The following is a 26,093-nucleotide window of genomic DNA, read 5'->3' on the forward strand; positions in this document are numbered from 1 at the left end:
AGAATCAGATCCTTATTTAGTTGTCCAAGAATTCCCACTCAGAAAACATTTACACATTTAATAGATGCCACTGAAGTTTTATAGGGGATGGGGGTGAGATGGGGTGGGGGAAATGTAGTAAAGGTTTACATTTCTGTAACACACAGAAACTTCTAATATTAAGATTCCTTTTAGCTGTATTACCTGTGGGGTTTTCTCAATGGCCTTTTAGTACATGTCACCCTCTGCCATGTTGCTGTCTCCCATCCCCTCCACCAGCCTTTATGCAGCTATTCTCTTCTCTCCCCTCTGTTTAATCAAACAATAAACCATATCAATAACAACATATACCAAATTCTTCTCCTTTCCTCCAGAGCAGCTTGACCCTTGTTCTTTTTTGATTGGTATCTTGAAAATATCTAAACCATCATGTTTCATTTCCCAATAAATGGAGACCTCAAGGCATTTTCCCGAACAAATATATTCTGGCACCAAATATTAACTTGGTACGTTTTTTCTTTTTATCAGGTAAGAACTGGAAAGGCTCCATTAAATATTTAGCCACACAGTTTTTAGTCTTCTTGATAAGAGCAGCTTCATTGGAGTGGAAGGGAAAGGAGCTGAATTTTAATAGATTGAGTCAATTGGAAGTAAGGAAATTGAGGCAATGTATGAACAAGATTCCATCAAATTGGCTATTTGAATTTGATAGGAAGGATGGGGCATGTCTTGGTTTCCCAGCTGCAATCACAAATACCATGAAATGGTTTGGCTTAAACAATGGAAATTTATTGGCTTACAGTTTTGAGGCTAGGAGATATCCAAAATTGGGGTGTCAGCAAAGCAATGCTTTTTCTCTGAATACTGTGGTGTATGGGGATGACTGCCAGCAATCATTGGGTCCTTGGCTTTTCTATCATGTGGCAAAGCATATGTTGATGTCTTCTGCTTTCTCTTCCAGGTTCTACTGACTTCCAGTTTCATCCCGAGGCTTTCTTTCTCTGTGGCTGAATTAACAGTCTGCTTATAAAGGACCCCAGTAATCCAGGTTAAAGCCCAACCTGATTCAGTTGGTCATACCCTAACTAAAAATAACATCTTCAAAAGGTCTTATTTATAATGGGTTTTACATCCATAGGAGTGGATTCAGATTAAGAGCATGTTTTACTTGGGTACATAATCCAATCCACCACAGGGAAGTAGCTAAAAGCGGTTGGTAATGCTAAGGGAATATTTTTAATGGCTCAAGTGACTTGATTATATTTAAATGCCAATGAAAAGGTGTCAATATAGAGCAAGAGGGTGATGATAGAAGACATTCTCTGAGGTGATGGGAGAATAGATCCAGAACACAGGAGACATCTGTTGTCATAGGAGGGAAAATGATGACTTTGATATATGTCAGTCTATAGGGAGGGTGGTGGAAAGTTGAGGAAGTTCCCTTCTGATTGATATCTCCTCCTCCATGTCCTCTTCCTTCTTTATCTCTTTCTTTTTTTTACTGTGAATTAGGAGTCATTTTTCTCTATTAGGAATGGACAGGGAAATGATGAGGCAGGAGTTTGAAGAAAGTACAGAATAAGAAGCGTTCAGCAAGGAAATATGGAAGAGCTCCTGGTACTAGAGAGGAGCCTTTGGAAGTTGGGGAACAGGGATGCTATCACAGTTGCATGATTCTGCCAATTTGAGCGATCTTTTCCATCAGTGTTTAGGAACCTAGGTGTGGCATGGAAAAGATCTTTTCCAGTGCTGGTATTTTGCCAGATACCTGGTATGGTAGATCAAAGGAATGGATGATGGCCAGAGATTAGTTCAAATATTGGATCATGGTTTGAGAAGGATGCAAGAGCAGGAAGGAGCTGACAATTTGGTAAAGGAATTTCCCCTAGAAACTATTATCATTGGTCTTTTCTGATTTTTTTAATCATTTCTGGCTTACTTTATTCATTCAAAGTTCATATGCAATATATATCATTATAAAGAGTTAAGATTATAAATAAATAGTTTTTATCAAAACAGTACAAGATCTTTTGGGTATCCATATACCACTTTCATATTTTTCAGGTTTGTTGATGAATATGCTCTCCTAGGGAGAATCAGACTTTGCTGAAGTGGTGTGGTGTGGTTAAAAGAGATCAGGAATCCAAAATCCTTGGTTCCAGGCTTATCTTTGCCAGCAGTGAACTATGTGACCTCAGAGAAGATTTTTTTTTTTTTCTTTTTTAACTCTCTAGGCCTCCATTTCTTCCTTTGAAATAAAGGGTTTTGTTTAGATTCTCTAAACTTCCTTAAACTCTAACATGCCATTAATCCGTGACCCCATAGATACATGACATTTTTTTTTTTTTTTACTGTATCTCATGGTTTCCAATGAAGGGACAACAGTGATTTTTAAAGTACATTTTAATCCACATTATATTGAGATTTCTGGAAGAAGACCAATTAAGTTTAGTTGTCTATTGACTATACCATCTCATTGGTCAGGCTTGTCCCCCAAATGTCTAGCTTAGGCAAAACAGGTAAGAGTGATACACATCTTCTTTGGTTTATAGCAGAGAATTGGAGACATAGGGAAAAATGATATGGACAATTACATTTCTTGGGGTTTATGATTTTTATTAAAAGAGAAAGATTGATTTTTTTTCTCCTGCAGCTCCAATTCACTTCTGATTTACCAGCTGTGTAGGCAATTTAACTGCTGAATAGTTGGTTTAGGAGAGTTTGTCTCCCAAACTTAAATTCAGTATAAGGATTTCAGGCCTGTATCTTGGTTAGTCACAAAACTTCAACTCCATTCAAATTGGTGACCTTTTGAACAGCTGACATCCAATAAAATCCCATGAAGCAGGAAAAAAAAAAGAGTCGTATGAGCCTTGGCTAGCAGACTGGTCTCTTCTGTTCTGTTGTTCAATCTCTCATGAATGTTCATTGGTAGGTGAAAATTGCAAGGGTGAAATAAACAGATGCATCTGTTTTGAAATAACATCTAATCTTCTGCTCCAGAAGATATTCACAGGGTTTGACAGCAAACCCTTATACATATTCATAACCAATACACTTTGTAACCAAGGGAAATTGAGGCAAGTACAACAGAATGAAGCATGAGAAAGCAGCATGTTAATTTTAAATTTAATTATAGAGATAGGGGAAAAGGATGAATTTTCATAGTGTATACTCATTCATCTGTCACAGAACATTACCCAAAAATCATGCTGAATATTTGACAGAAGAAATATTATTTTTGGTGTAGTGCTTGATAAAACCAGCAGGTTCTGGAGAAAACAAGATTCTGAGATCCTATTAGAAACTATTTTTCAGGTAGAGAAGAAGAAGCACTGAAGAATTCTAATGATCTGAGGTAAAAGCAAAAAGAAGGCTTTCAAACTAAGGAAAGGCTTATGGCCCACAAAATTTCTGTTTATGAAATGTTTTGATATGCCTAAAGGCTAATTCTGTTTAGAATTAGGAAAAACAATTATTATTGTGATGGTTGAGACCTTTTTACTTTTGGTAACATAGGACTGTGTGTCATTTACTGTGACCAACACATCTAGTCTCCCAAACAAAGTGTTGGTATTTGAAGAACAAAGACCTTGTCAGTTTTGTTCAAAGGTGATGCTGAGTGCTTAGCATTTGGCATGAAGCAGGAACTTAAACATTTGTAGAATGAAAGAATAAATAAACCTAGCACCTGCCTCATGCTACCTTGTATGGTGCACATGCTCAATATATATTTATTAATGAATAGATGGATGGATGGATGGATGGATGGATGGATGGATGGATGAAAATATTTCTGTGACTTACAACTCACCATTTGACATTAATCTTAAGGATCTGGAAGTAAATACTCGCCAGTGGATGAGAACAGTGAACCTTGGGTCAGAGACATTCTATACTAATGCCTGGCTTTGACAGGAGACAATTCCTGAATTTGTGATCAAGTCGGATTACCTTCTCTCCATGGTTGTAAAGTGGGACATATATTCTTGAGTTGGGAAAATCCTATTTACAGAATAGGAGAAAAGAAGAAAGTTTTTCTTCCCTTATTTCGTTATTAAATATAGCTATAAGAAAGAGGGAAGAAAACAACATAAACAACACTTCTAAGGGTTGGCAGATTTTGAAAGAAAGAATTAAATGTCTGCTGTGAGGAATGTATTGCTCCTTTTTTTTTTTTTTTGCTAGAAAATATGTAAATGTCTAGGCTTTCTAGAATTATTTTTTAGCAAGCAATTGGTAACTCTTAAGAATGAGAATCCTCAGCTTAATGAGAGTCTGAAGTAGGGGAAGTATCCTACTTTGGCTGATGAGCAGTAAATTGGCACAACCTTCTGGAGGAGGATTTGACAAAACATGTTAAAAAAACTTTAAGGATGTGCAAATTCTTTGACTCAGCAATTCTGCTTCTAGGAAATTTCTCATAGGAAATAACTGGACAAATGAACAAGGATAAAAGTGAAGGGATATTTGTTACAGGGTTGTTTATATAAAACTGCAAATCTTTGGGAACAACTGAAATTTTTAATAACAGGGGATTATAAATAATGGTGTATCCTCTCCATAGAATATTGTGCAGCCATTGTATATTGTAATAGGCATATCTTCATGATATGATGTGAAACACAAAAAGCAGCATACAAAAGACCTATGTTATGATACCATGTGGTAATTAATACACAGTTATATCTATTTCTGCCTAGAAAAAAATATGAAAAGCTGACATTATGGAGGATTTTAATTTTGGCTTATCTACACTTTATTTTTTTTTCTATAATAAATATGGATTATTTTGAACAAAAAAAAGATAATTTTTAAAGTGTTGAAACACTTACACCTTGCCAGTAGACAGTCCATTATCCCTTCTTCTTAATGACTACAAAGGCTATCAAGTTTCTTACAGAGGGTATATTTTAGGAGTTTTTCACTTAGCTTTAGCTCTCGGTTTTCATATAAATTACAGCTAAATCTGAATATGAAAATGTTCAGAGGTTGAAGGGACTTTTACAGAGTACATGCTTTTTTTAAGAAGACAGGTGCTCACTAAAATTGACTGTACTTCAGAAAAAGGCTTTCTAGGTTAAAGGAAGTGATTTTTAGAATATTCTTTGAAGGGGATTCAGGAAGACAGAAAGATTTTATAAAAGCCTAAAGTTGTGTATACAGAGATAATCAACCAGACAATCAGAAAGACATTAGCTTTCTGATTCTTGCAAGAACAGTTGGAGGTGAGAATTGGTAGTTTTCTTTCTCAACAGTTCAAAAAGAAATAGCAAAATAAATTTACAAGCATTATCTTAGGAAGGGTTTAATGACATGGTTTCTAATAGTCTATATACTTTTCACTTTTATTATAAGAGGAGGTCTAGGAAAGCAAATACTTTTCTTACTTCAATAAGTTCAGACAGAATCTTGACTAACAGGAGTAAAAGGATGCACCTTTGAAAAACAATATTAGATGGTTTTTATATGGAAGGTCTGTATTCAAATTGGAACAAATTGTCTATTGAGGCAAAGGCTTTTTCCAAATTATGATAATTAAACTTTCATTTGAAGTAACTGAGGATTATTTTATGCTCTATGTTTTACAATGGAATCAGACTTCCTAATATTTCCCTATTGATACTAAAAACATGCTTGTGAATTTAGCTTGATGTGAATGTGTCCTCAACAGCAATTAACTAATGTGTGGATACAGTCATTTAGTGTAGAGATGGCCTTTTATACAAATTGTCTTACTGAGTCTCACACAACCCCTGAGAGAGGGTATATGACTAGAACTAAGGTCAAGCAAATATCATGTGGCAAAATCAGGCATAAAACTCAGATGCTGAGTTAGTACTAACTTAAATTCTTTCCTTCTTTCTTTCTTTCTCTTTCCTTCTTTCTTTCTTTCTTTCTTTTTTTTTTTTTTTTTTTTTTTTTAAATCATCATTTTATTGAGATATATTCACATACCACGCAGTCATACAAAACAAATTGTACTTTCGATTGTTTACAGTACCATTACATAGTTGTACATTCATCACCTAAATCAATCCCTGACACCTTCATTAGCACACACACAAAAATAACAAGAATAATAATTAGAGTGAAAAAGAGCAATTGAAGTAAAAAAGAACACTGGGTACCTTTGTCTGTCTGTTTCCCTCCCCTACTTTTCTACACATCCATCCATAAACTAGACAAAGTGGTGTTTGGTCCTTATGGCTTTCCCAATCCCATTGTCACCCCTCATAAGCTACATTTTTATACAACTGTCTTCGAGATTCATGGGTTCTGGGTTGTAGTTTGATAGTTTCAGGTATCCACCACCAGCTACCCCAATTCTTTAGAACCTAAAAAGGGTTGTCTAAAGTGTGCATAAGAGTGCCCACCAGAGTGACCTCTCGGCTCCTTTTGGAATCTCTCTGCCACTGAAGCTTATTTCATTTCCTTTCACATCCCCCTTTTGGTCAAGAAGATGTTCTCCGTCCCACGGTGCCAGGTCTACATTCCTCCCTGGGAGTCATATTCCACGTTGCCAGGGAGATTCACTTCCCTGGGTGTCTGATCCCACGTAGTGGGGAGGGCAGTGATTTCACCTTTCAAGTTGGCTTAGCCAGAGAGAGAGGGCCACATCTGAGCAACAAAGAGGCATTCAGGAGGAGACTCTTAGGCACAAATACAGGGAGGCCTAGCCTCTCCTTTGCAGCAACCGTCTTCCCAAGGGTAAAACTTATGGTAGAGGGCTCAACCCATCAAACCACCAGTCCCCTATGTCTGTGGTCATGTTAGCAACCATGGAGGTGGGGTAGGCGAATACCCCTGCATTCTCCACAGGCTCCTCAAGGGGGCACTACATCTTTTTTTTTTTTTTTTCCCCTTGTTTGTCTTTTTTCTTTTTTTTTTTTTTTTTTTTTTTTTTTTTTTTTAACTTTCCCTTCTTTTTTCAAATCACCTGTATGAAAAAAAAAGTTAAAAAGAAAACAAACATACAATAAAAGAGCATTTCAAAGAGACCATAGCAAGGGAGTAAGAAAAAGACAACTAACCTAAGATAACTGCTTAACTTCCAACATGTTCCTACTTTACCCCAAGAAAGTTACATAATATAGCAACATTTCAGTGAACTTGTTCCTACTACAACCATCAGAAATTAACAGACCATAGTCATTTCTGGGCATCCCCAGAACGTTAAATAGCTTATCTGTTCTTCCTGGATTATTGTTCCCCCTTCCTTAATTGCTCTCTACTGCTAGTTCCCCTACATTCTACATTATAAACCATTTGTTTTACATTTTTCAAAGTTCACATTAGTGGTAGCATATAATATTTCTCTTTTTGTGCCTGGCTTATTTCGCTCAGCATTATGTCTTCAAGGTTCATCCATGTTGTCATATGTTTCACCAGATCGTTCCTTCTTACTGCCGCGTAGTATTCCATCGTGTGTATATACCACATTTTATTTATCCACTCATCTGTTGAAGGACATTTGGGTTGTTTCCATCTCTTGGCAATTGTGAATAATGCTGCTATGAACATTGGCGTGCAGATATCTGTTCGTGTCACTGCTTTCCGATCTTCCGGGTATATACCGAGGAGTGCAATCGCTGGATCGAATGGTAGCTCTATATCTAGTTTTCTAAGGAACTGCCAGACTGACTTCCAGAGTGGCTGAACCATTATACAGTCCCACCAACAATGAATAAGAGTTCCAATTTCTCCACATCCCCTCCAGCATTTGTAGTTTCCTGTTTGTTTAATGGCAGCCATTCTAACCGGTGTTAGATGGTATCTCATTGTGGTCTTAATTTGCATCTCTCTAATAGCTAGTGAAGCTGAACATTTTTTCATGTGTTTCTTGGTCATTTGTATTTCCTCTTCAGAGAACTGTCTTTTCATATCTTTTGCCCATTTTATAATTGGGCTGTCTGTACTATTGTCATTGAGTTGTAGGATTTCTTTGTATATGCAAGATATCAGTCTTTTGTCAGATACATGGTTTCCAAAAATTTTTTCCCATTGAGTTGGCTGCCTCTTTACCTTTTTGAGAAATTCCTTTGAGGTGCAGAAACTTCTAAGCTTGAGGAGTTCCCATTTATCTATTTTCTCTTTTGTTGCTTGTGCTTTGGGTGTAAAGTCTAGGAAGTGGCCTCCTAATACAAGGTCTTGAAGATGTTTTCCTACATTATCTTCTAGGAGTTTTATGGTACTTTCTTTTATATTGAGATCTTTGGTCCATTTTGAGTTAATTTTTGTGTAGGGGGTGAGGTAGGGGTCCTCTTTCATTCTTTTGGATATGGATATCCAACTCTCCCAGCCCCATTTGTTGAAAAGACCATTATGGCTCAGTTCGGTGACTTTGGGGGCCTTATCAAAGATCAGTCGGCCATAGATCTGAGGGTCTATCTCTGAATTCTCAATTCGATTCCATTGATCTATATGTCTATCTTTGTGCCAGTACCATGCTGTCTTGGCAACTGTGGCTTTATAATAAGCTTCAAAGTCAGGGAGTGTAAGTCCTCCCACTTCGTTTTTCTTTTTTAGAGTGTCTTTAGCAATTCGAGGCATCTTCCCTTTCCAAATAAATTTGATAACTAGCTTTTCCAAGTCTGCAAAGTAGGTTGTTGGAATTTTGATTGGGATTGCATTGAATCTGTAGATGAGTTTGGGTAGAATTGACATCTTAATGACATTTAGCCTTCCTATCCATGAACATGGAATATTTTTCCATCTTTTAAGGTCCCCTTCTATTTCTTTTAGTAGAGTTATGTAGTTTTCTTTGTATAGGTCTTTTACATCTTTGGTTAAGTTGATTCCTAGGTACTTGATTTTTTTAGTTGCTATTGAAAATGGTATCTTTTTCTTGAGTGTCTCTTCAGTTTGTTCATTTCTAGCATATAGAAACATTACTGACTTATGTGCATTAATCTTGTATCCCGCTACTTTGCTAAATTTGTTTATTAGCTCTAGTAGGTGTATCGTTGATTTCTCAGGGTTTTCTAGATATAAGATCATATCATCTGCAAACAATGACAGTTTTACTTCTTCTTTTCCAATTTGGATGCCTTTTATTTCTTTGTCTTGCCGGATTGCCCTGGCTAGCACTTCCAGCACAATGTTGAATAACAGTGGTGACAGCGGGCATCCTTGTCTTGTTCCTGATCTTAGAGGGAAGGCTTTCAGTCTCTCACCATTGAGTACTATGCTGGCTGTGGGTTTTTCATATATGCTCTTTATCATGTTGAGGAAGTTTCCTTCAATTCCTACCTTTTGAAGTGTTTTTATCAAAAAGGGATGTTGGATTTTGTCAAATGCTTTTTCAGCATCTATTGAGATGATCAATTGATTTTTCCCTTTCGAGTTTTTAATGTGTTGTAATACATTGATTGTTTTTCTGATGTTGAACCATCCTTGCATGCCTGGAATGAACCCCACTTGGTCATGGTGTATGATTTTTTTAATGTGTCTTTGGATTCGATTTGCAAGTATTTTGTTGAGGATTTTTGCATCTATATTCATTAGGGAGATTGGCCGGTAGTTTTCCTTTTTTGTAGCATCTTTGCCTGGTTTTGGTATTAGATTGATGTTAGCTTCATAAAATGAGTTAGGTAGTGTTCCATTTTTTTCAATGTTTTGAAAGAGTTTGAGTAAGATTGGTGTCAGTTCTTTCTGGAAAGTTTGGTAGAATTCCCCTGTGAAGCCATCTGGCCCTGGGCATTTATTTGTGGGAAGATTTTTGATGACTGATTGGATCTCTTTGCTTGTGATGGGTTGGTTGAGGTCTTCTATTTCTTCTCTGGTCAGTCTAGGTTGTTCATATGTTTCCAGGAAATTGTCCATTTCTTCTACATTATCCAGTTTGTTGCCATACAGTTGTTCATAATATCCTCTTATAATTTTTTTAATTTCTTCAGGATCTGCAGTTATGTCACCTTTTTCATTCATTATTTTGTTTATATGGGTCTTCTCTCTTTTTGATTTTGTCAGTCTAGCTAGGGGCTTGTCAATCTTGTTGATCTTCTCAAAGAACCAACTTTTGGTGATATTTATCCTTTCTATTGTTTTTTTGTTCTCTATGTCATTTATTTCTGCTTTAATCCTTGTTATTTCTTTTCTTCTACTTGGTTTAGGATTGGTTTGCTGTTCATTTTCTAGCTTCTTCAGTTGATCCATTAGTTCTTTGATTTTGGCTCTTTCTTCCTTTTTAATATATGCGTTTAGTGCTATAAATTTCCCCCTTAGCACTGCTTTTGCTGCATCCCATAGGTTTTGGTATGTTGTGTTCTCATTTTCATTCGTCTCTATATATTTAGCAATTTCTCTTGCTATTTCTTCTTTAACCCACTGATTGTTTAGGAGTGTGTTGTTTAACCTCCAGGTATTTGTGAATTTTCTAAGTCTCTGATGGTTATTGACTTCTAATTGTATTCCGTTGTGGTCAGAGAATGTGCTTTGAATGATTTCAATCTTTTTAAATTTATTGAGGCTTGTTTTATGTCCCAGCATATGATCTATTCTGGAGAAAGTTCCGTGAGCACTAGAAAAGTATGTGTATCCTGGTGATTTGGGATGTAATGTCCTGTAGATGTCTGTTAAATCTAATTCATTTATCAGATTGTTTAGGTTTCCAATTTCCTTATTGGTCTTCTGTCTGGTTGATCTATCTATAGGAGAGAGTGATGTGTTGAAGTCTCCCACAATTATTGTGGAAACATCAATTGCTTCCTTTAGTTTTGCCAATGTTTCTCTCATGTATTTTGTGGCACCTTGATTGGGTGCATAGACATTTACGATTGTTATTTCTTCTTGCTGAATTGCCCCTTTTATTAGTATGTAGTGGCCTTCTTTGTCTCTCAAAACATCCCTGCATTTGAAGTCTATTTTATCTGAGATTAATATTGCTACACCTGCTTTCTTTTGGCTGTAGCTTGCATGAAATATTTTTTTCCATCCTTTCACTTTCAATTTCTTTGTGTCCCTGTGTCTAAGATGAGTCTCTTGTATGCAACATATTGATGGTTCATTTTTTTTGATCCATTCTGCGAATCTATATCTTTTAATTGGGGAGTTTAATCCATTTACATTCAACGTTAAAACCGTGAAGGCATTTCTTGAATCGGCCATCTTATCCTTTGGATTATGTTTGCCATATTTTTCCCTCTCTCTATTAATATCCTTTATTGTACCCATACCGAATCTCTTTAGTACTGAACCTTTCTCCAAGTCTCTCTGTCCTGTCTTTGTTTCTCTGTCTGTAGGGCTCCCTTTAGTATCTCCAGTAGGGCAGGTCTCTTGTTAGCAAATTCTCTCAGCATTTCTTTGTCTGTGAAAAATTTAAGCTCTCCCTCAAATTTGAAGGAGAGCTTTGCTGGATAAAGTATTCTTGGCTGGAAATTCCTCTCTCTCAGAATTTTAAATATATCGTGCCATTGCCTTCTCGCCTCCATGGTGGCTGCTGAGTAGTCACTACTTAGTCTTATGCTGTTTCCTTTGTATGTGGTGAATTGCTTTTCTCTTGCTGCTTTCAGAACTTGCTCCTTCTCTTCTATGTTTGACAGTGTGATCAGTATATGTCTCGGAGTGGGTTTTTTTGGATTTATTCTATTTGGAGTTCGCTGAGCATTTATGATTTGTGTATTTATGTTGTTTAGAAGATTTGGGAAGTTTTCCCCAACAATTTCTTTGAATACTCTTCCTAGACCTTTACCCTTTTCTTCCCCTTCTGGGACACCAATGAGTCTTATATTCGGACGCTTCATATTATCTATCATATCCCTGAGGTCCATTTCGAGTTTTTCAATTTTTTTCCCCATTCTTTCTTTTATGCTTTCATTTTCCATTCTGTCATCTTCCAGGTCACTGATTCGTTGTTCAACTTCCTCTAGTCTTGTACTATGAGTGTCCAGAATCTTTTTAATTTGGTCAACAGTTTCTTTAATTTCCATAAGATCATCCATTTTTTTATTTAGTCTTGCAATGTCTTCTTTATGCTCTTCTAGGGTCTTCTTGATTTCCTTCATATCCCGTACTAGGGTCTCATTGTTCATCTTTAGTTCTTTGAGTAGCTGCTCTAGGTGTGTCTCTTCTGGTCTTTTGATTTGGGTGCTTGGGCTTGGGTTATCCATATCGTCTGGTTTTTTCATATGCTTTATAATTTTCTGTTGTTTTTGGCCTCGTGGCATTTGCTGTCCTTGATAGGGTTCTTTTAGGGTTTGTAGACCAGTTGAAGTCCTTATCTCTAATTTATCAGATCTACAGCTTCGTGGAGTACACTTTCTCTAACTAACCAGCAGGTGGCGTCCACGAGCCACCTGTTCTCCACAAGCCAGATCTCCCCTGCTTAGCCTTTTTGGTGAGTGGGGGAGTGAGTCTTGTGGGGCCCAATTGGTGTCCCAAGCTTGCGTGTGTAGTTGGTGTTGCCTGCCCTGTATGTGGGGCGTGTTTCTGGGCAGTCGGGGAGGGGGGGTGGCCCTAACAATCAAATCTCCCTGATGATCCTAGAGTTTTAAAGCTACTGCAATAGTCTAATCCTTCAGTTCAGTCCTGCCACAGTTTGTCTCTGCCACTGACCCACAAGTCTTTGGTATTGGCGTATGGCTCCTGAGACTTGCAAGTGGGCCCCTCTTCCAGGCTGTGCACCCCGGGTCCTCTGTTGAGGGATGACTGTGCTATGTCACAGGTGAGTGCCGTCCCCCCAGGGCAGTTCTGGGCTGCTGGGCTGTGTTGGGAGGCTCCCAGTCTGCTCAAATGATGGCTGAATGGGGCTCTGTTAATTCACACTGCTCCCCCTTCCCAGCTCTGGGACATTCAGCTGAGGTTGCAGGGAAGGCTAATGTCCACGCCCAGTTTTGTGGTGTGTGCCTGTTATTTGAAGCACTTCCGTCACACTGGGTTGTCTGGGGCAGCTCTGGGCTATGGGGCTGGCGATGGGCAGGAGTGTTTCCTGTCCACCAGGATGGTGGCTGTGAGCGGACACCCCCCTTTTCTTGGGAAGTTGTGTTGTTTAGTGAATTTTCTCAGCCACTGGATTATTGCCTTTTGTCTCAGAGCTCTCTTATTTCTGCTCTTGACTTGACGTGCCCAAATTTCAATTCTTTGAAGCTTTCTGTATTGAGCTTCTTAGAGTAATTGTTTTAGAAAAAGCAAAAAGGATTTAAAAAAAAAAAAAAAAAAACAAAAAAAAAAAACGGCCCTCCTCAGAGATCTAATGGGTTATTGAAATGCTAATAGACAAAGCAACCAGGGCCATTAAGGAAAGGTGCCCTGGGCAGAGAGATCAGCCTTGCTTCGGGGTTTGCATATGCGCCTCAAGGCCTGATCTCCGCCCTTCCCCTTTCTGTGTTCACCAGAACTCCAAAAATCCTCTGCTTTTACTTTGGAGCTTCTCGTGTTGTTTTCCTTCTATGCCCGTCTCCTCTCTGCTGGGCTGGCTGCTCTCAGAGTCTCTGGTGTCTGGCCTCAGTCTATCTATGGTTGGAGTTTGAATCAGTAGAATGAGTTTCCGATGAGAGCAGCCACTGCAATTCTCCCTTCTCCTTCCTGGAGCTGACAGCCCCTCCTCCCCCGGGACTGAGCCTGGCAGGGAGGGGCGCGGGTCCCCTGGCCGCAAAAACTTACAGATTTCGGTGATCTCAGCAGTTCCACGTTTTCATGAGTGTTGTATGAAGTATGCCCAAAGACAGATTGCTCTGTGGTGTCCAGTCCACGCAGTTCCTGGCTTTTTACCTACTTTCCTGGAGGAGTAACTAAAACATACAGCTCACCAGTCTGCCATCTTGCCCCGCCTCTCTTTCTTTCTTTCTTTCTTTCTTTCTTTCTTTCTTTCTTTCATCTAATTTATCTATCATCTCTGCAAAGATGGCTCAAAGATAAATTATTTTGCCATTTAGTACTAAAGCTAATACAGACTGAGTTTGTAATAACTAATTCAATTCATGGTATATGCAAGTTCATTATTAGATTGAAGAATTATCTTAGCTTCCTGTTCTAGTTTGCTAATGCTGCTGGAATGCAAAACACCAGAGATGGATTGGCTTTTATAAAAGGGGTTTATTTGGTTACACAGTTACCGTCTTAAGGCCATAAAGTGTCCAAGGTAACACATCAGTAATCAGGTACCTTCACTGGAGGAGGGCCAATGGCGTCCGGAAAACCTCTGTTAGCTGGGAAGGCATGTGGCTGGCGTCTGCTCCAAAGTTCTGATTTCAAAATGGCTTTTTCCCAGGACGTTCTTCTCTAGCAAGCTTGCTCCTCTTCAAAATGTCACTCACAGCTGCACTGAGTTTCTTCTCTTTGAGTCAGCTCATTTATATGACTCCACTGATCAAGGCCCACTGTGAATGGGTGGGGCCACACCTCCATGGGAATATCTCATCAGAGTCATCACCCAGCTGGGTGGGGCACATTCCAAGAAAATCTAATCAGCACCAAAACGTCTGCCCCACAAGACTACATCAAAGATAATGGCGTTTGGGGGACACAATACGTTCAAACTGGCACACTTCCTTTCTATGGAGTTACCATCTGCTTAGAAATCCAGAATGGAGATTTCAGTTTCAACTGATAGTCACAGAGTAGTCCTACAAGTGGCTCACAACAAGACAGAAGGTATAATTACATTGATGTCACGTGAGTCTTGAATATATGAAATAGTCTTTTTTTCTGGGAATAGGTAAACTTTGCCTTCACCAGTCTCAAAACAGTTTTCTATTTGTGCCTCTGATCAAGAATAGCTGAAACAGTGTGTACAGTTACTATTTCATTTAAATGAAAACTAGTATTTCTACCACAATAGTCATGGTCATAGAAACCGAGGTGCTTTAGATAATCCTGTTAGAAGAGTCCCCTACGCATATTTTTCTGACTTTCTGAGAAGTTTCTAAAACACAAAACTATCTAAATAGCAACTAGCCATCCAGGATAGGAAGATCAATTTACTAAAATTAGTAATTCTGTAAACCTCCAAAGCCCCCGTCACCACATGCCACAAGTGCAAATGAATTTAGCTAAGTCCTCAGAGAACAGTCATTGCCTGTTGACTAAATTTATAGTCCTTCTAGTCTTTTAACTCTTTAGCAGGGAATTAATCTTTACTGAGTAGAAATGTATATTATACACACATTAAATTATCAATTAATCTTTAACTAAAAGTTAGGTATTATTATTCCTATTTAGAAGTGAAAAACTAAAGTTGAGGCTTAGAGCTCCATCTATACTATAGTACTACACAATCTCCTCACAACAGTGTGTGACGTGTAGAGTAGGATGGAGCAAATGAACTAATTTTAGTTCCAGAAAGCAAATGGGAACTCCAGATAAAAAGAGAATTGTGTGGTAAAAGTTAATGTACTTGTGCTTTTAAGTTTGTTTACAAGATCATATACTTTGTATATGTAACCAGTTTATTCAAGCTGGCATATAATAGAATTAATAAACATAAGCCATACATTGATCAAGGCGCAGTACTTCTTGAAATGAGGGAGAATTTTTTAGTAGAAGCCAGACTCATGTATTTTTTTTACTGAGATTGTTCGCATACCATACAATTATCCAAAGATCCAAAGTGTACAATCAGTTCCCCACAGTACCATCATCATACAGCTGTGTATCCATCACCACAATTAATTTTTTTCAATTTTTAGAACATTTCCATTATTCCAGACAAGAAATAAAGACAAGAAAAAGGAAACTCAAACCCTCCCATACTCCTAACCCCCCCCCATTGTTGACTCATAGTATTGGTATAGAACATTTGTTACTGTTGATGAAAGAATGTTAAAATACTACTAAGTGTAGTACATAGTTTGCAATAGGTATATTTTTTCTCTATATGCCCCTCTATTATTAACTTCTATTTATAGAGTCATACATTTGTTCTAGTTCATGAAAGAGATTTCTATTATTAGTACAGTTAATCATGGAAATTGCCCACTACAAGATTCACTGTTTTATACATTCCCATCTTTTAACCTCCAACTTACCTTCTGGTGACATACATGACTCTGAGCTTCCCCTTTCCACCACATTCACACACCATTCAGCACTGTTAGTTATTCTCACAATGTGCTGCTGTCACATCTGTTCATTTCCAAACATTTAAGTTCAACCTAGTTGAACAGTGTGCTCACAATAAGAAACTGCTCCCCATTCTTTTGTCTCGTTCTATATCCTGGTAACTTATATTTCATGTCTATGAGTTTACATATTATAATTAGTTCATATCAGTGAGACCCTGCAATATTTGTCCTTATGTGTCTAACTTATTTCACTCAATATAGTGCCCTCAAGGTTTCTTCATCAACCCATTTTTTAAGAGGATTTTGTTCACATACCATACATTTTGTCCTAAGTAAACACTTGATAGTTCCCTGTATAGTCACATATTTATGTATTCATCACCCTCACCACTATCTATTTAAGGACATCTCCATTTATTCCACAAAGGAGGAGGAAGAGTCAAAGAAGGTAGAGAGACCAAAGAAAGAAAAGAGAAAGAGGAAAAAAAAAACAAACAAAAACAAAAACAAAGAGCAAAAAGCAAAACAAACAAACAAACAAGCAAACAAACAAAAAAACCCAAACATGACCTCTAGGAAGCACTAAAAGGAAAGATAGCATTAAACTAAAGTAGAATAAAGAGTCAGACAACATTACCAATGCCAAGAGTCCCATAGCCCTCCCTTATGGCCCCTCTTACATGCATTTAGCTTTGGTATATTGCCTTTGTTACATTAAAGGAAGCATAATACAATGTTTCTGTTAATTATAGTCTCTAGTTTGCATTGATTGTATTTTCCCCCCAATACCTCCCTATTTTTAACACCTTGCAAGGTTGACATTCATTTGTTCTCCATAATGAAAAAACATATTTTTACCTATTATCACAATTGTTGAGCACTGAGTTATACAGTTCCAGTCTTTATCTTTCCTCTTTCCTTCTGGTGTCCCACATACTCCTAACCTTCCTCTTTCAACCATACTCACAGTCATCTTTGTTCAGTGTACTTGCATTGCTGTGCTGTTATCTCCCAAAATTGTGTTCCAAACCTCTCACTCCTGTCTCTTCCTATCTGTCTGTAGTGCTCCCTTTAGTATTTCCCAGAGAGCAGGTTTCTTGTTCACCAATTCTGTCATTGTCTGTTTGTCAGAGAGTATTTAAAACTCTCCCTCATATTTGAAGGACAGTTTTGCCAGATATAGGATTCTTGGTTGGTGGTTTTTCTCTTTCAGTATCTTAAATATATCACCCCACTTCCTTCTTGTCTCCATGGTTTCTATTGAGAAATCCACACATAATCTCATCAAGCTTCCTTTGTATGTGGTGGATCGCTTTTCACTTACTGCTTTCAGGATTCTCTCTTTGTCTTTGATGTTTGATAATCTGATTATTAAGTGTCTTGGTGTAGACCTATTCAGGTCTATTCTGTTTGGGGTATGCTGTGCTTCTTGGATCTGTAATTTTATCTCTTTCACGAGAGATGGGAAATTTTCATTTATTATTTCCTCTATTATTGCTTCTGCCCCTTTTCCCTTCTCTTCTCCTTCTGGGACACCAATGGCATATATATTCATGCATTTCATGTTGTCATTGAATTCCCTGAGACATTGCTCATATTTTTCCATTCTTTTCCCTATCTGTCTTTTGTGTGTAGGTTTTCAGGTGTCTTGTTCTCCAGTTCTTGAGTGTTTTCTTCTGCCTCTTGAGATCTGCTATTGTATGTCTCCATTGTGTTTTTCATCTTGTGTGTTGTGCCTTTCATTTCCATAGATTCTGCCAGTTGTTTTTTGGAACTTTCGATTTCTACCTTATACACACCCAGTGTTTTCTTTATAGCCTTCATCTCTTTTGCCATATCTTCCCTAAACTTTCTGAATTGATTTAGCATTAGTTGTTTCAATTCCTGTATCTCAGTTGAAGTGTAAATTTGTTCCTAAGAACAACTCTTTTTCTTAGTGTAGGTTGTAGTTTTCTGTTGTCTAGGCATCTAGTTTCCTTGGTTACCCCAATCAGATTTTCCTAGACGAGAACAGGCTGAGGTCCCAGAAGGAGGAAATATTCAATATCTGATTTCCCTGGGGGTGTATCTTAGAAGATTGACACACCCTATGAGGCCTCAAGTCACTGTGCTTTTTCTAACCTACCCAGCAGGTGGGGCCTGTCAGCCTGTAGCTCCTGACTGGTGTAAGGAGGTGTGGCCTGTGGCTGTTTTTCCCCAGGCTCTGGGGTCTGGTTCTGAATGGAAGGTGGGTAGTAGAGCTGGGCCCCTCCTCTTTCCTCTTAGGGAAGATACTCCCCCTATGGAGATTTCATTTTCATTTAAATAGGTTATTTGTTTCTCTGACTCTGCTATCTCCACCCTTGTCTGGGTCAGAGCACTGCAAGCTGAAAATGGCTGAGGCTTTCTCCACTGAGCCTCTCAGGTTGAAAGAGAGAAAAAGGGATAGAAAGCCCCATTTCAGGGTCAGTCCACAGCCCCCCACTTTCACCTGTTAGCCAGAGATAGCACCCAGTCCTCTGGGCTCCCCCTCCTGAGACAGAGAAGTCTCCTGGCTCTTTAAGGTGAGTTGGTGCTAAGAGCCTCTGTCTGCTTGTTGGGGATTTTCAGCTTGCATTGAGCAGTCCATTTTTGCCAATTAAAACCCCAGTTGGAACTGGACTGAGGTATATTCACTTGTTCAGAGAGTGCTGCTGTCTATCACAGCGAGGCTTTGCCATTTGGGTTGCTGTGGTGGAAGGGGGCTCCCATCTCGCATCCACGATTTCTACTCACAGATTCCACACTGTGATCTCAGGCATTTTTCCCAGTTCAGGTTGATGCATAATGTGCGGACAGTCACAGTCATCCCCCAGCAGTTATTCCGGATCATATATTAGTTGTTCCTGGTTGCTTATTAGTTGCTCTGGGGGGACTAACTAACTTTCACTCCTCTCTATGCCACCATCTTCTTCCCTCCTTCCCTAATAATCCAGACTCATGTATTTTAATCCTTCCCTAATAATCCAGACTCATGTATTTTAATAGAAGATATGGCAAAAACATGGTTTTGTATTTAAACTTAAAACAAGAAAAGTTAATGGATGATCAATATGTAATAGAAATGTCAGGAATATTATGCAATTGTACTTTTTTATCTAATTCTGTGAATTGAATGGATTCTGCCAGTGTATATTGGAGTTATTAACATGCAGAAAAACTCTTTGTAGTTGATTGTTTATGCTACTTCGAGAGAAGAAATATTTTGTTATTTACAGTCTATTCACAATCCTGAATTCTTGGATGTAAAAAATAATTTTTTTTTTATATTTGTCAGAACAGTTTCTTGTTCTCAGAAATAAAAAAATATATTATTAGGACAAATGAAGAAAATACTCCGAGGCTCTACTTTAAAATATTGTTTTATTAATGCGGTAGTAATATAGTTATAAAAAGTTGAGGAATGTCATATGTGTAATAGTTTAAATAAAATATCAGTATTGATTTAATTATCAGAAACACTGCAAGTTTGGCTCAGATGGAATGATTTTAGGAAAATATTTCATTTCTTTCCCTATACTTAAAATATAGGTCACTTAAAAAATTCCATTTATCTAAACTTTTAGACTGAAAATAATTTAACAAAAATAAGAGTGATGAAATTTCTGAGTAGGTCAAAGGGCTAGATATCAATTATTTCTCACAAAGTTAATCTAATCAGTTAAAAGTGGGAACTAAACTCTATTAAAACATCTGGTTACTGAGTTCTTGTGTACATGAAAGCTCCATTAATCATCATTACAAGATTCCTATGACTGATATTAATATACCCACTATACAGTTAGGGAAAATAAGCCTCAGAGGTGAAATAACTTGCCAATAGTTCCCACAGCAACTGGTGGAACCCAGATTAAATCTATTCTCTGACCTGTTCCTTCCTCTACAATTTGCTGTCTCCTGGTGTGTAGTGTCAACCCTGAATTCCTGAGTCTTTGGCTCTGAGATTGTGGAAAAACTTGATTGTCTCATCATGAATCTCAGCCTATCACCATTAAGCTATAGACTTATTTGAAATATGTTGTTCAATATTCTCTATAATGGTGTATTTACAGAATTGGACTTCTTGCCCTTCAATTAATGTTTAGTGTGGTAGAATTTTACCCTCTGTGCAAACCCTCTTCAGGCTTTCACCCATTTTCAGTTTGCACAGAGGGTAAAATTCTACCACTGTATTGGTTTCCTAAGGCTGCTCTCACATATTATCATAAACTTAGTGGCTTAAAATTTATTATTTTACATTTCTGGAGATAAGATGTCTGAAATCTGTAAGGGCTAAAATCAAGATGTTGGCAGGATTGTGCTCCTTTTGGAGGCCCTAGGGGGATATCTGTTTTCTGGCCTTCTCCAATTTCTAGAGGCTACCTGTTCATAATCCTATATCACTTGGTCCTTTGCTTCCATCATTATATCTTTTCTCTATTGCCCCTGCCTCCCTCTTTTATTTATAAAGATCCTTGTGATGACATTGGCCCTCTTGATGATCCAAGATAATCTCCCCACCTCCAGATCATTAATCACATCAGCCCCATCTCTTTTGCCATGTAAGGTAACATATCCACAGGTTCTGAGCATATGTGTATGGTTTGCTAAAGCTGCTGTTACGCAAAATACCAGAAATGGATTGGCTTTTATAAAGGGGATTTATTAAGTTACAAGTTTATAGTTCTAAGGTCATAAAATGTCCAAACTAAGGCATCAACAAGAGGATACCTTCACTGAAGAAAGGCCAACGGTATCTGGAACTCCTCTGTCAGCTGTGAAGATACGTGGCTGGTGTCTGCTGTTCCTTTACTCCCAGGTTGCGTTGCTTTCAGCTTCTGATTCCAGTGGCCTTCTCTTTAAGTGTCTGTGGGTTCTCACTTAGCTTCTCCAGGACAAACTCTGGGCTTCATCTCTTAGCCTAGCATCTGTAAATGTCTTCCTGTCTGCCTCTCCAAGTGTCTGGATTTGTGTTGGTTTTTAGCTTCTCCCAGGGAAAACTCTGGATTACATATCTTGGCTTCTCTCCAAAATGTCTCTCTAAGCTTCTCTGAGCTCCTTCTCTCTGTGAGCTCTCTTAAAGGACTAATCAAGACCTACCCTGAATGGGTGGGGTCACATCTCCATGGAACTAATCTAATCAAAGATCCCACCCACAATTGGGTAGGTCACATCTCTATGGAAACAACCTAATTAAAAGGTTGAATTTTATGCCATACTTTGAGAATTATTCTGTTTACAAATGACAAAAACTGAAGATGTTGCCTTCTAGCCCTGTCAATTTTATTTGTGGCCCAACCCAAATTCATGTAAGTATAATACTGTTTGAAGCAAAAGATGGTTTTCTTTGCATCTGGATGAATTGCTGATTAAAGCCATCTTTGGGAGTAGTGCAATTCTCTTGTGCATGTGACTCTTTCACTGTTGTCTAATTTTTAATTCTTGTTTGAAGTCCCCAGAGCCAAGGCAAACCATCTCTATGTCCAGAGAAGAGTTTGTGCTGAGGATGACAGACATTGTTGGATGGGGCATGAAGGAAGAATATCAAGAGCTCTTTGACAAAGTGGATGTGACCCAAGATGGCTTCATTAATTGGGACAAGCTGACCTCATTTATACTGTTAGCACTCTACGAGAAAGATGAACGGGCTAGAGCAGCCGTGGTTCCCCAGTGGAAGAACCTTGAATTCCTCCCAGCAAAACACAAGGACACTATTCAAAAAGTAATTTTCTTAAAAAGTTCAAGTCATTATCTGACTATCAGTAAAGAAGGTTTATTGGGAATCTGGGGAGAGAATTTAAAGCTGCAAGAAACACTTCCTATCACTTCAGATGCCACCAAACTCAAACACCTCTGGGTCACAAGTCTGGTTTCTCTGGAAAATGTAAACAAGGTACAAAGTCTTTACAAATAAATTTACTGCTTGTAAAAGGGGATAACATAGTGGGACAGGACTCATGATCAATACCCACATATAATACTAGCAGTAATAGAAAGCTGTGTTACTTTTTTGTTGCCTCTCATCTGACTCAGAGGAAAAGCAAATAGAGCAAAATGAGCTAACTGATTTCCCAATGTGTTCTCTTGGGTGTATTTAAATGACACCTTTGAAAATGATTCAGATTTTTGGCTCTGTCTCAAATGTGACCATGCTGCATTGCCAGTTATTAAGATCTTTATCTCTCTACAGTTTCCAGCGTGATCATGCATCTTATGAAGAGTTGAGAGGCTGTTATACAGTGCATGGCTCAGTTCAATGCAGTTAAGGGGATCTGCTTATTTGATTTTGAACACTGTGATGGTCAGGTTCTTAATTCTAATAATAGGACCCACTAGGGTCAAATATCTTCACATGACTATACTTATGAAGGAAATAACATACTAAAAGGAAAATAATTTTTTGGGTGAAGGTTGCAGCTTAAAGAATCTACATTGTTAAATTTTCATATTAAGAAAATGGTAAAATTTATTATGAAAAATTTCAAATGCATACAAAAGTAGAGATAATTGTACTAAGAATCAGATTTATCCAATGTCCACCTGTAACCATTTTCAAATCATGGCCAATCTTGTTTCACCTATACTTCCCCCCTGTTAAAATACAAAATATCAAATCACTTCAGCTATAAATATTTCAATATTTCCAAAAGAAGCCTCTCTTTTTACATAATCACAATACCCAGTGTCTTCTTTATATCCTTCATCTCTTTTGTCACATTCTCTCTCAACCCATTGATTTGATTTGAAGGATTTGTTTGAACATCTATAATTACTTGTTTCAAGTCCTGAATCTCAGTTGAGGTGTTAGTTTCTTCCTTTGACTGGGCCATATCTTCCTGTTTCCTGTTGTGCCTTGTGATTTTTTTGCTGTCTAGGCATCTGATTTTCTTGATTGGTTTATTCTGGAGGTTGTTTTCTCTCTTTTGCCTAAGATTTTCTTGTTGGTTGTCTTTGAACTCTATCTTTTCTTTGTTTCTCTCCCTGGCCAGTTGTCAGATTGGCTCTGCCCCCCAGTCGTCCCCCCAAAATCAGGTGTCCACCACCTGCCACAGGGATGGGAGGTAGGCACTGGGCACCCCAGCAAGTTCACTGTGTGTGGGAATCTAGATCTGCTGGCTTCCAGTGGTGCTCTGTTTTCCACTGGCCAGCAAGACCTGGGTTTGTTTTGGAGCCCCGCTTTAACAGTTGGGTCTTCCATATTTCTCAGCCAAAACAGGGCTGGGTTTCTGTATGGGGCATGTAGACCAGCCAATAAGTCTCTTTTGAGCAACATGTTTTCTACTATTTCTTCTTTATTTGTGAATTTTCTTGTTGCTGTTGATGTTGTTGCAGAAACTAGGTGTTTGCCCTATAATATTTCCACAGTCAAGGCTGTACACATTGCATGTACATGGGGTTAACATGCCTATTCATTCCCTGTATTTCCAGTCAACTGTTAGTCAAATCTAAAGCCTTGATCAGATTCCAGTTTGATTTCTTTTTTGAAAAATATGTTTTTGAATAGGTTGCTATGTGTTCTTTTATCAGGATGTACAAAATGCTTGTTTCTCTCTTTTTGAGATGTTAATGATTATTGTTTATTAATCCTAAATCCATTAATTTATTAAGGGATGAAAGATTATAACATCTAATTTCATCATTCTTTCTTCCTTTATCAGCTGGAGTACCTCTAGAAAAACTAACTTCCCTTTGACCAATTATTTAATTATCTTGAGGTACAAATTATACAACAAAGACAAGATAAGTTTTAAAATCTTTACTTTACCAGTTTTCAAAATAATGAGCTGGTGCTGTAATATCATCTAATATCTAAGGATGAACAGTGTGCACAGTGAGTATTATTATCATTATTATCATCATTGCAAACCCATGTATTTAAACATATTTGATTTGTTTTAATCCACTGAGTTATTATCCCATCCCAAGAGATGTGCCATCTTTGGCCTGAGGGAAATTACTTATGTTAGCTTCTGAATTTTTTTTGACACAACCCAAACAGTCTTAGAAAGCTTTTCTGAAAGTATCTTGTATGACAGGATGTTCCAGGATCATCTTGTGTATTTTCTATGCCACATCTAGACTCTACCGTTTTCCCAAAAAGCCAGTTTATTTGGTGGGTGGGGGTGGGGTAGGGGATGGTGTGCTCTACTGCTTAGGACCATAAAGAACATGGCCATGAGGTAGATATCATTCCTGCTTTACGAATGAGGAGATTGGGCAAGGAGGATGTAGTCAGTGGTGCAAAAATCTCTAAACTGTGGAAGCCTGATCTCTGAATATGTGCTTTAGAGCCTTTGCTGCCTCCACAGTAGCTGCTGACATCACACTGATTCCTCCTTGCTAGAGAACTGGTGCTAATACATTACTTGTATGGACAATTAAAGAAATTGTATAGTTTTTTTATTTATGTGTACGCTATGCTGTTACTATCATGTGATATTTGTGTTGCTGTTATTTTATGATGTTTGTGTTGTGTTTCTTCTTTCCAGGTCTGATAAGTAAGTCTTAGTTTTTCCTTTGCACTTACTCAACTTAGGATTTTAAAGAATGTTGCCTTCATTTTCTTTTTAAATAGCTTTATTAAGGTATAATTTACACAAAATAAACTGTACAAATTAAAATATTCCAATTTGATAGATTTCAGTACATGTATATGTACCTGTGAAAGCCCGTCAACACAATCAAGGTAATGAACATATTCATCACCTTCAAAAGTTCCCTTGTGTGCTTTTGTAATTCCTCCCTCCCACCGCTGCTCCTCATCCCCCTTCTCAAGCAACTACTGATATGTTTCCTGCCACTATACATTAGTTAGAATTTTCTAGAGTTTTCTGTAAGTGGCATCCTATAGTACATATTCTTTTTTCACCTGGCTTCTTTCACTTAACATAATTATTTTAAGATTTATCCATGTTGGGCATATCAGTAGTTCATTTTTTAAAATTCCTGTGTAGTATTCCATTATGTGGATATAGCACAGCCTCATCAACACGTGGTGTGATCAGTTTTTTTTTTTGTTTTTTTTTTTTGGTGTGGATTCTTTAGCATTTTCTATGTACAAATTCATACATATCATCTGTGAATAAAGGTAGCTTTATGTCTTCTTTTCTATTTTGGATGGCTTTTATTTCTTTTTCTTGCCTAATTTTCCTGGATAGAAACCCCATTACTAGAAGTGTGAGAGCAAACAAACATCCTTGTCTGATTTCTAATCTTAAGGGGAAAGAATTATCATCTTTTGCTATTAAGTGTGATGCCACCTTTGGGCATTTTGTACATGTTCTTCAGCAAGTTGAGGAAGTTTCTTCCTATTCCTAGTTTGTTTTTGTCTTAAAAGAGTGTTGGATTTTGTCAAATGTGCTTTTTTTCCCTGTGTCTTTTGAGATGATTTGTTTTTCCCTTTATTCTCTTACTGTAGTATATTATATTTATTGATTTTCATATGTTTTACCAACATTGCATTCCTGTTATGAATCTCACTTGGTCATAGTGTATAATTCTTTCTACATGTTGCTTGGATTCAGTTTGCTAGTATTTTGTTTAATTTTACATCTGTTTAATAAAGGATATTGGTCTGTAGTTTTCTTTCCTTGTGATACCTTTGCTTGTTTTCGTATCAGGGTAATGCTGACCTAGTAAAATGCATTGGAAAGTGCTCCTTTGATTTCTAATTTTTAGAAGTGTTTATGTAGAATTGGTGTTATTTCTTTCAACACTTGGTAGAAGCCATCTGGACCTGGGCATTTTTTTTTCTGAGAAGTAGCTGATTACTAATTCAATATATTTGTTATATGTCTGTTCATAATTTCTATTTCTTCTTGCGTCAATTTCAGTAGTTTGTATGTTTCTAGGAATTAGTCCATTTCTTCCAAGTTATCAACTTTGTTGGCATACAGTTGTTCATAGATTTCCCTTATAATCTTTTTTTTTTTTTATTTCTGAAAGATTGGTAGCAATATCCACTCTTTCATTCCTGATTTTAATAATTTGTGTCCTCTCTCTTTTTGTTAGGTCAATCTATCTAATGTTGGTCAATTTTGTTGATCTTTACAAATAGCCAAGTTTGGTTTTGTTGATTTTCTCTGTTGTCTTTCTACTCTCTATTTCGTTTATTTT

General features: G+C 37.6%; 1 protein-coding gene across 2 annotated transcripts in view; it reads left to right on the forward strand.

Annotated features, from left to right (window-relative positions):
- WDR49 (WD repeat domain 49) overlaps positions 1 to 26,093 on the forward strand; it is a 149,921-nt gene that overhangs the window by 14,004 nt on the left and 109,824 nt on the right. The window contains exons 1-2 of one of the 2 annotated variants that reach the window (XM_037841351.1): positions 21,771 to 21,870; positions 23,636 to 23,808. Coding sequence is in view for 1 of the 2 variants with exons in the window: in XM_037841343.1 (XP_037697271.1) it covers positions 21,430 to 21,870 (441 nt within the window). In the remaining variant the exon portion in view is untranslated. Of the gene's footprint in view, positions 1 to 21,429; positions 21,871 to 23,635; positions 23,809 to 26,093 lie in introns of those variants that run through there. The other variant, XM_037841343.1, reaches the window with a different exon arrangement.

This window comes from Choloepus didactylus, chromosome 1, assembly GCF_015220235.1.
Source record: "Choloepus didactylus isolate mChoDid1 chromosome 1, mChoDid1.pri, whole genome shotgun sequence".
Classification (NCBI taxonomy): Eukaryota; Metazoa; Chordata; class Mammalia; order Pilosa; family Megalonychidae; genus Choloepus; species Choloepus didactylus.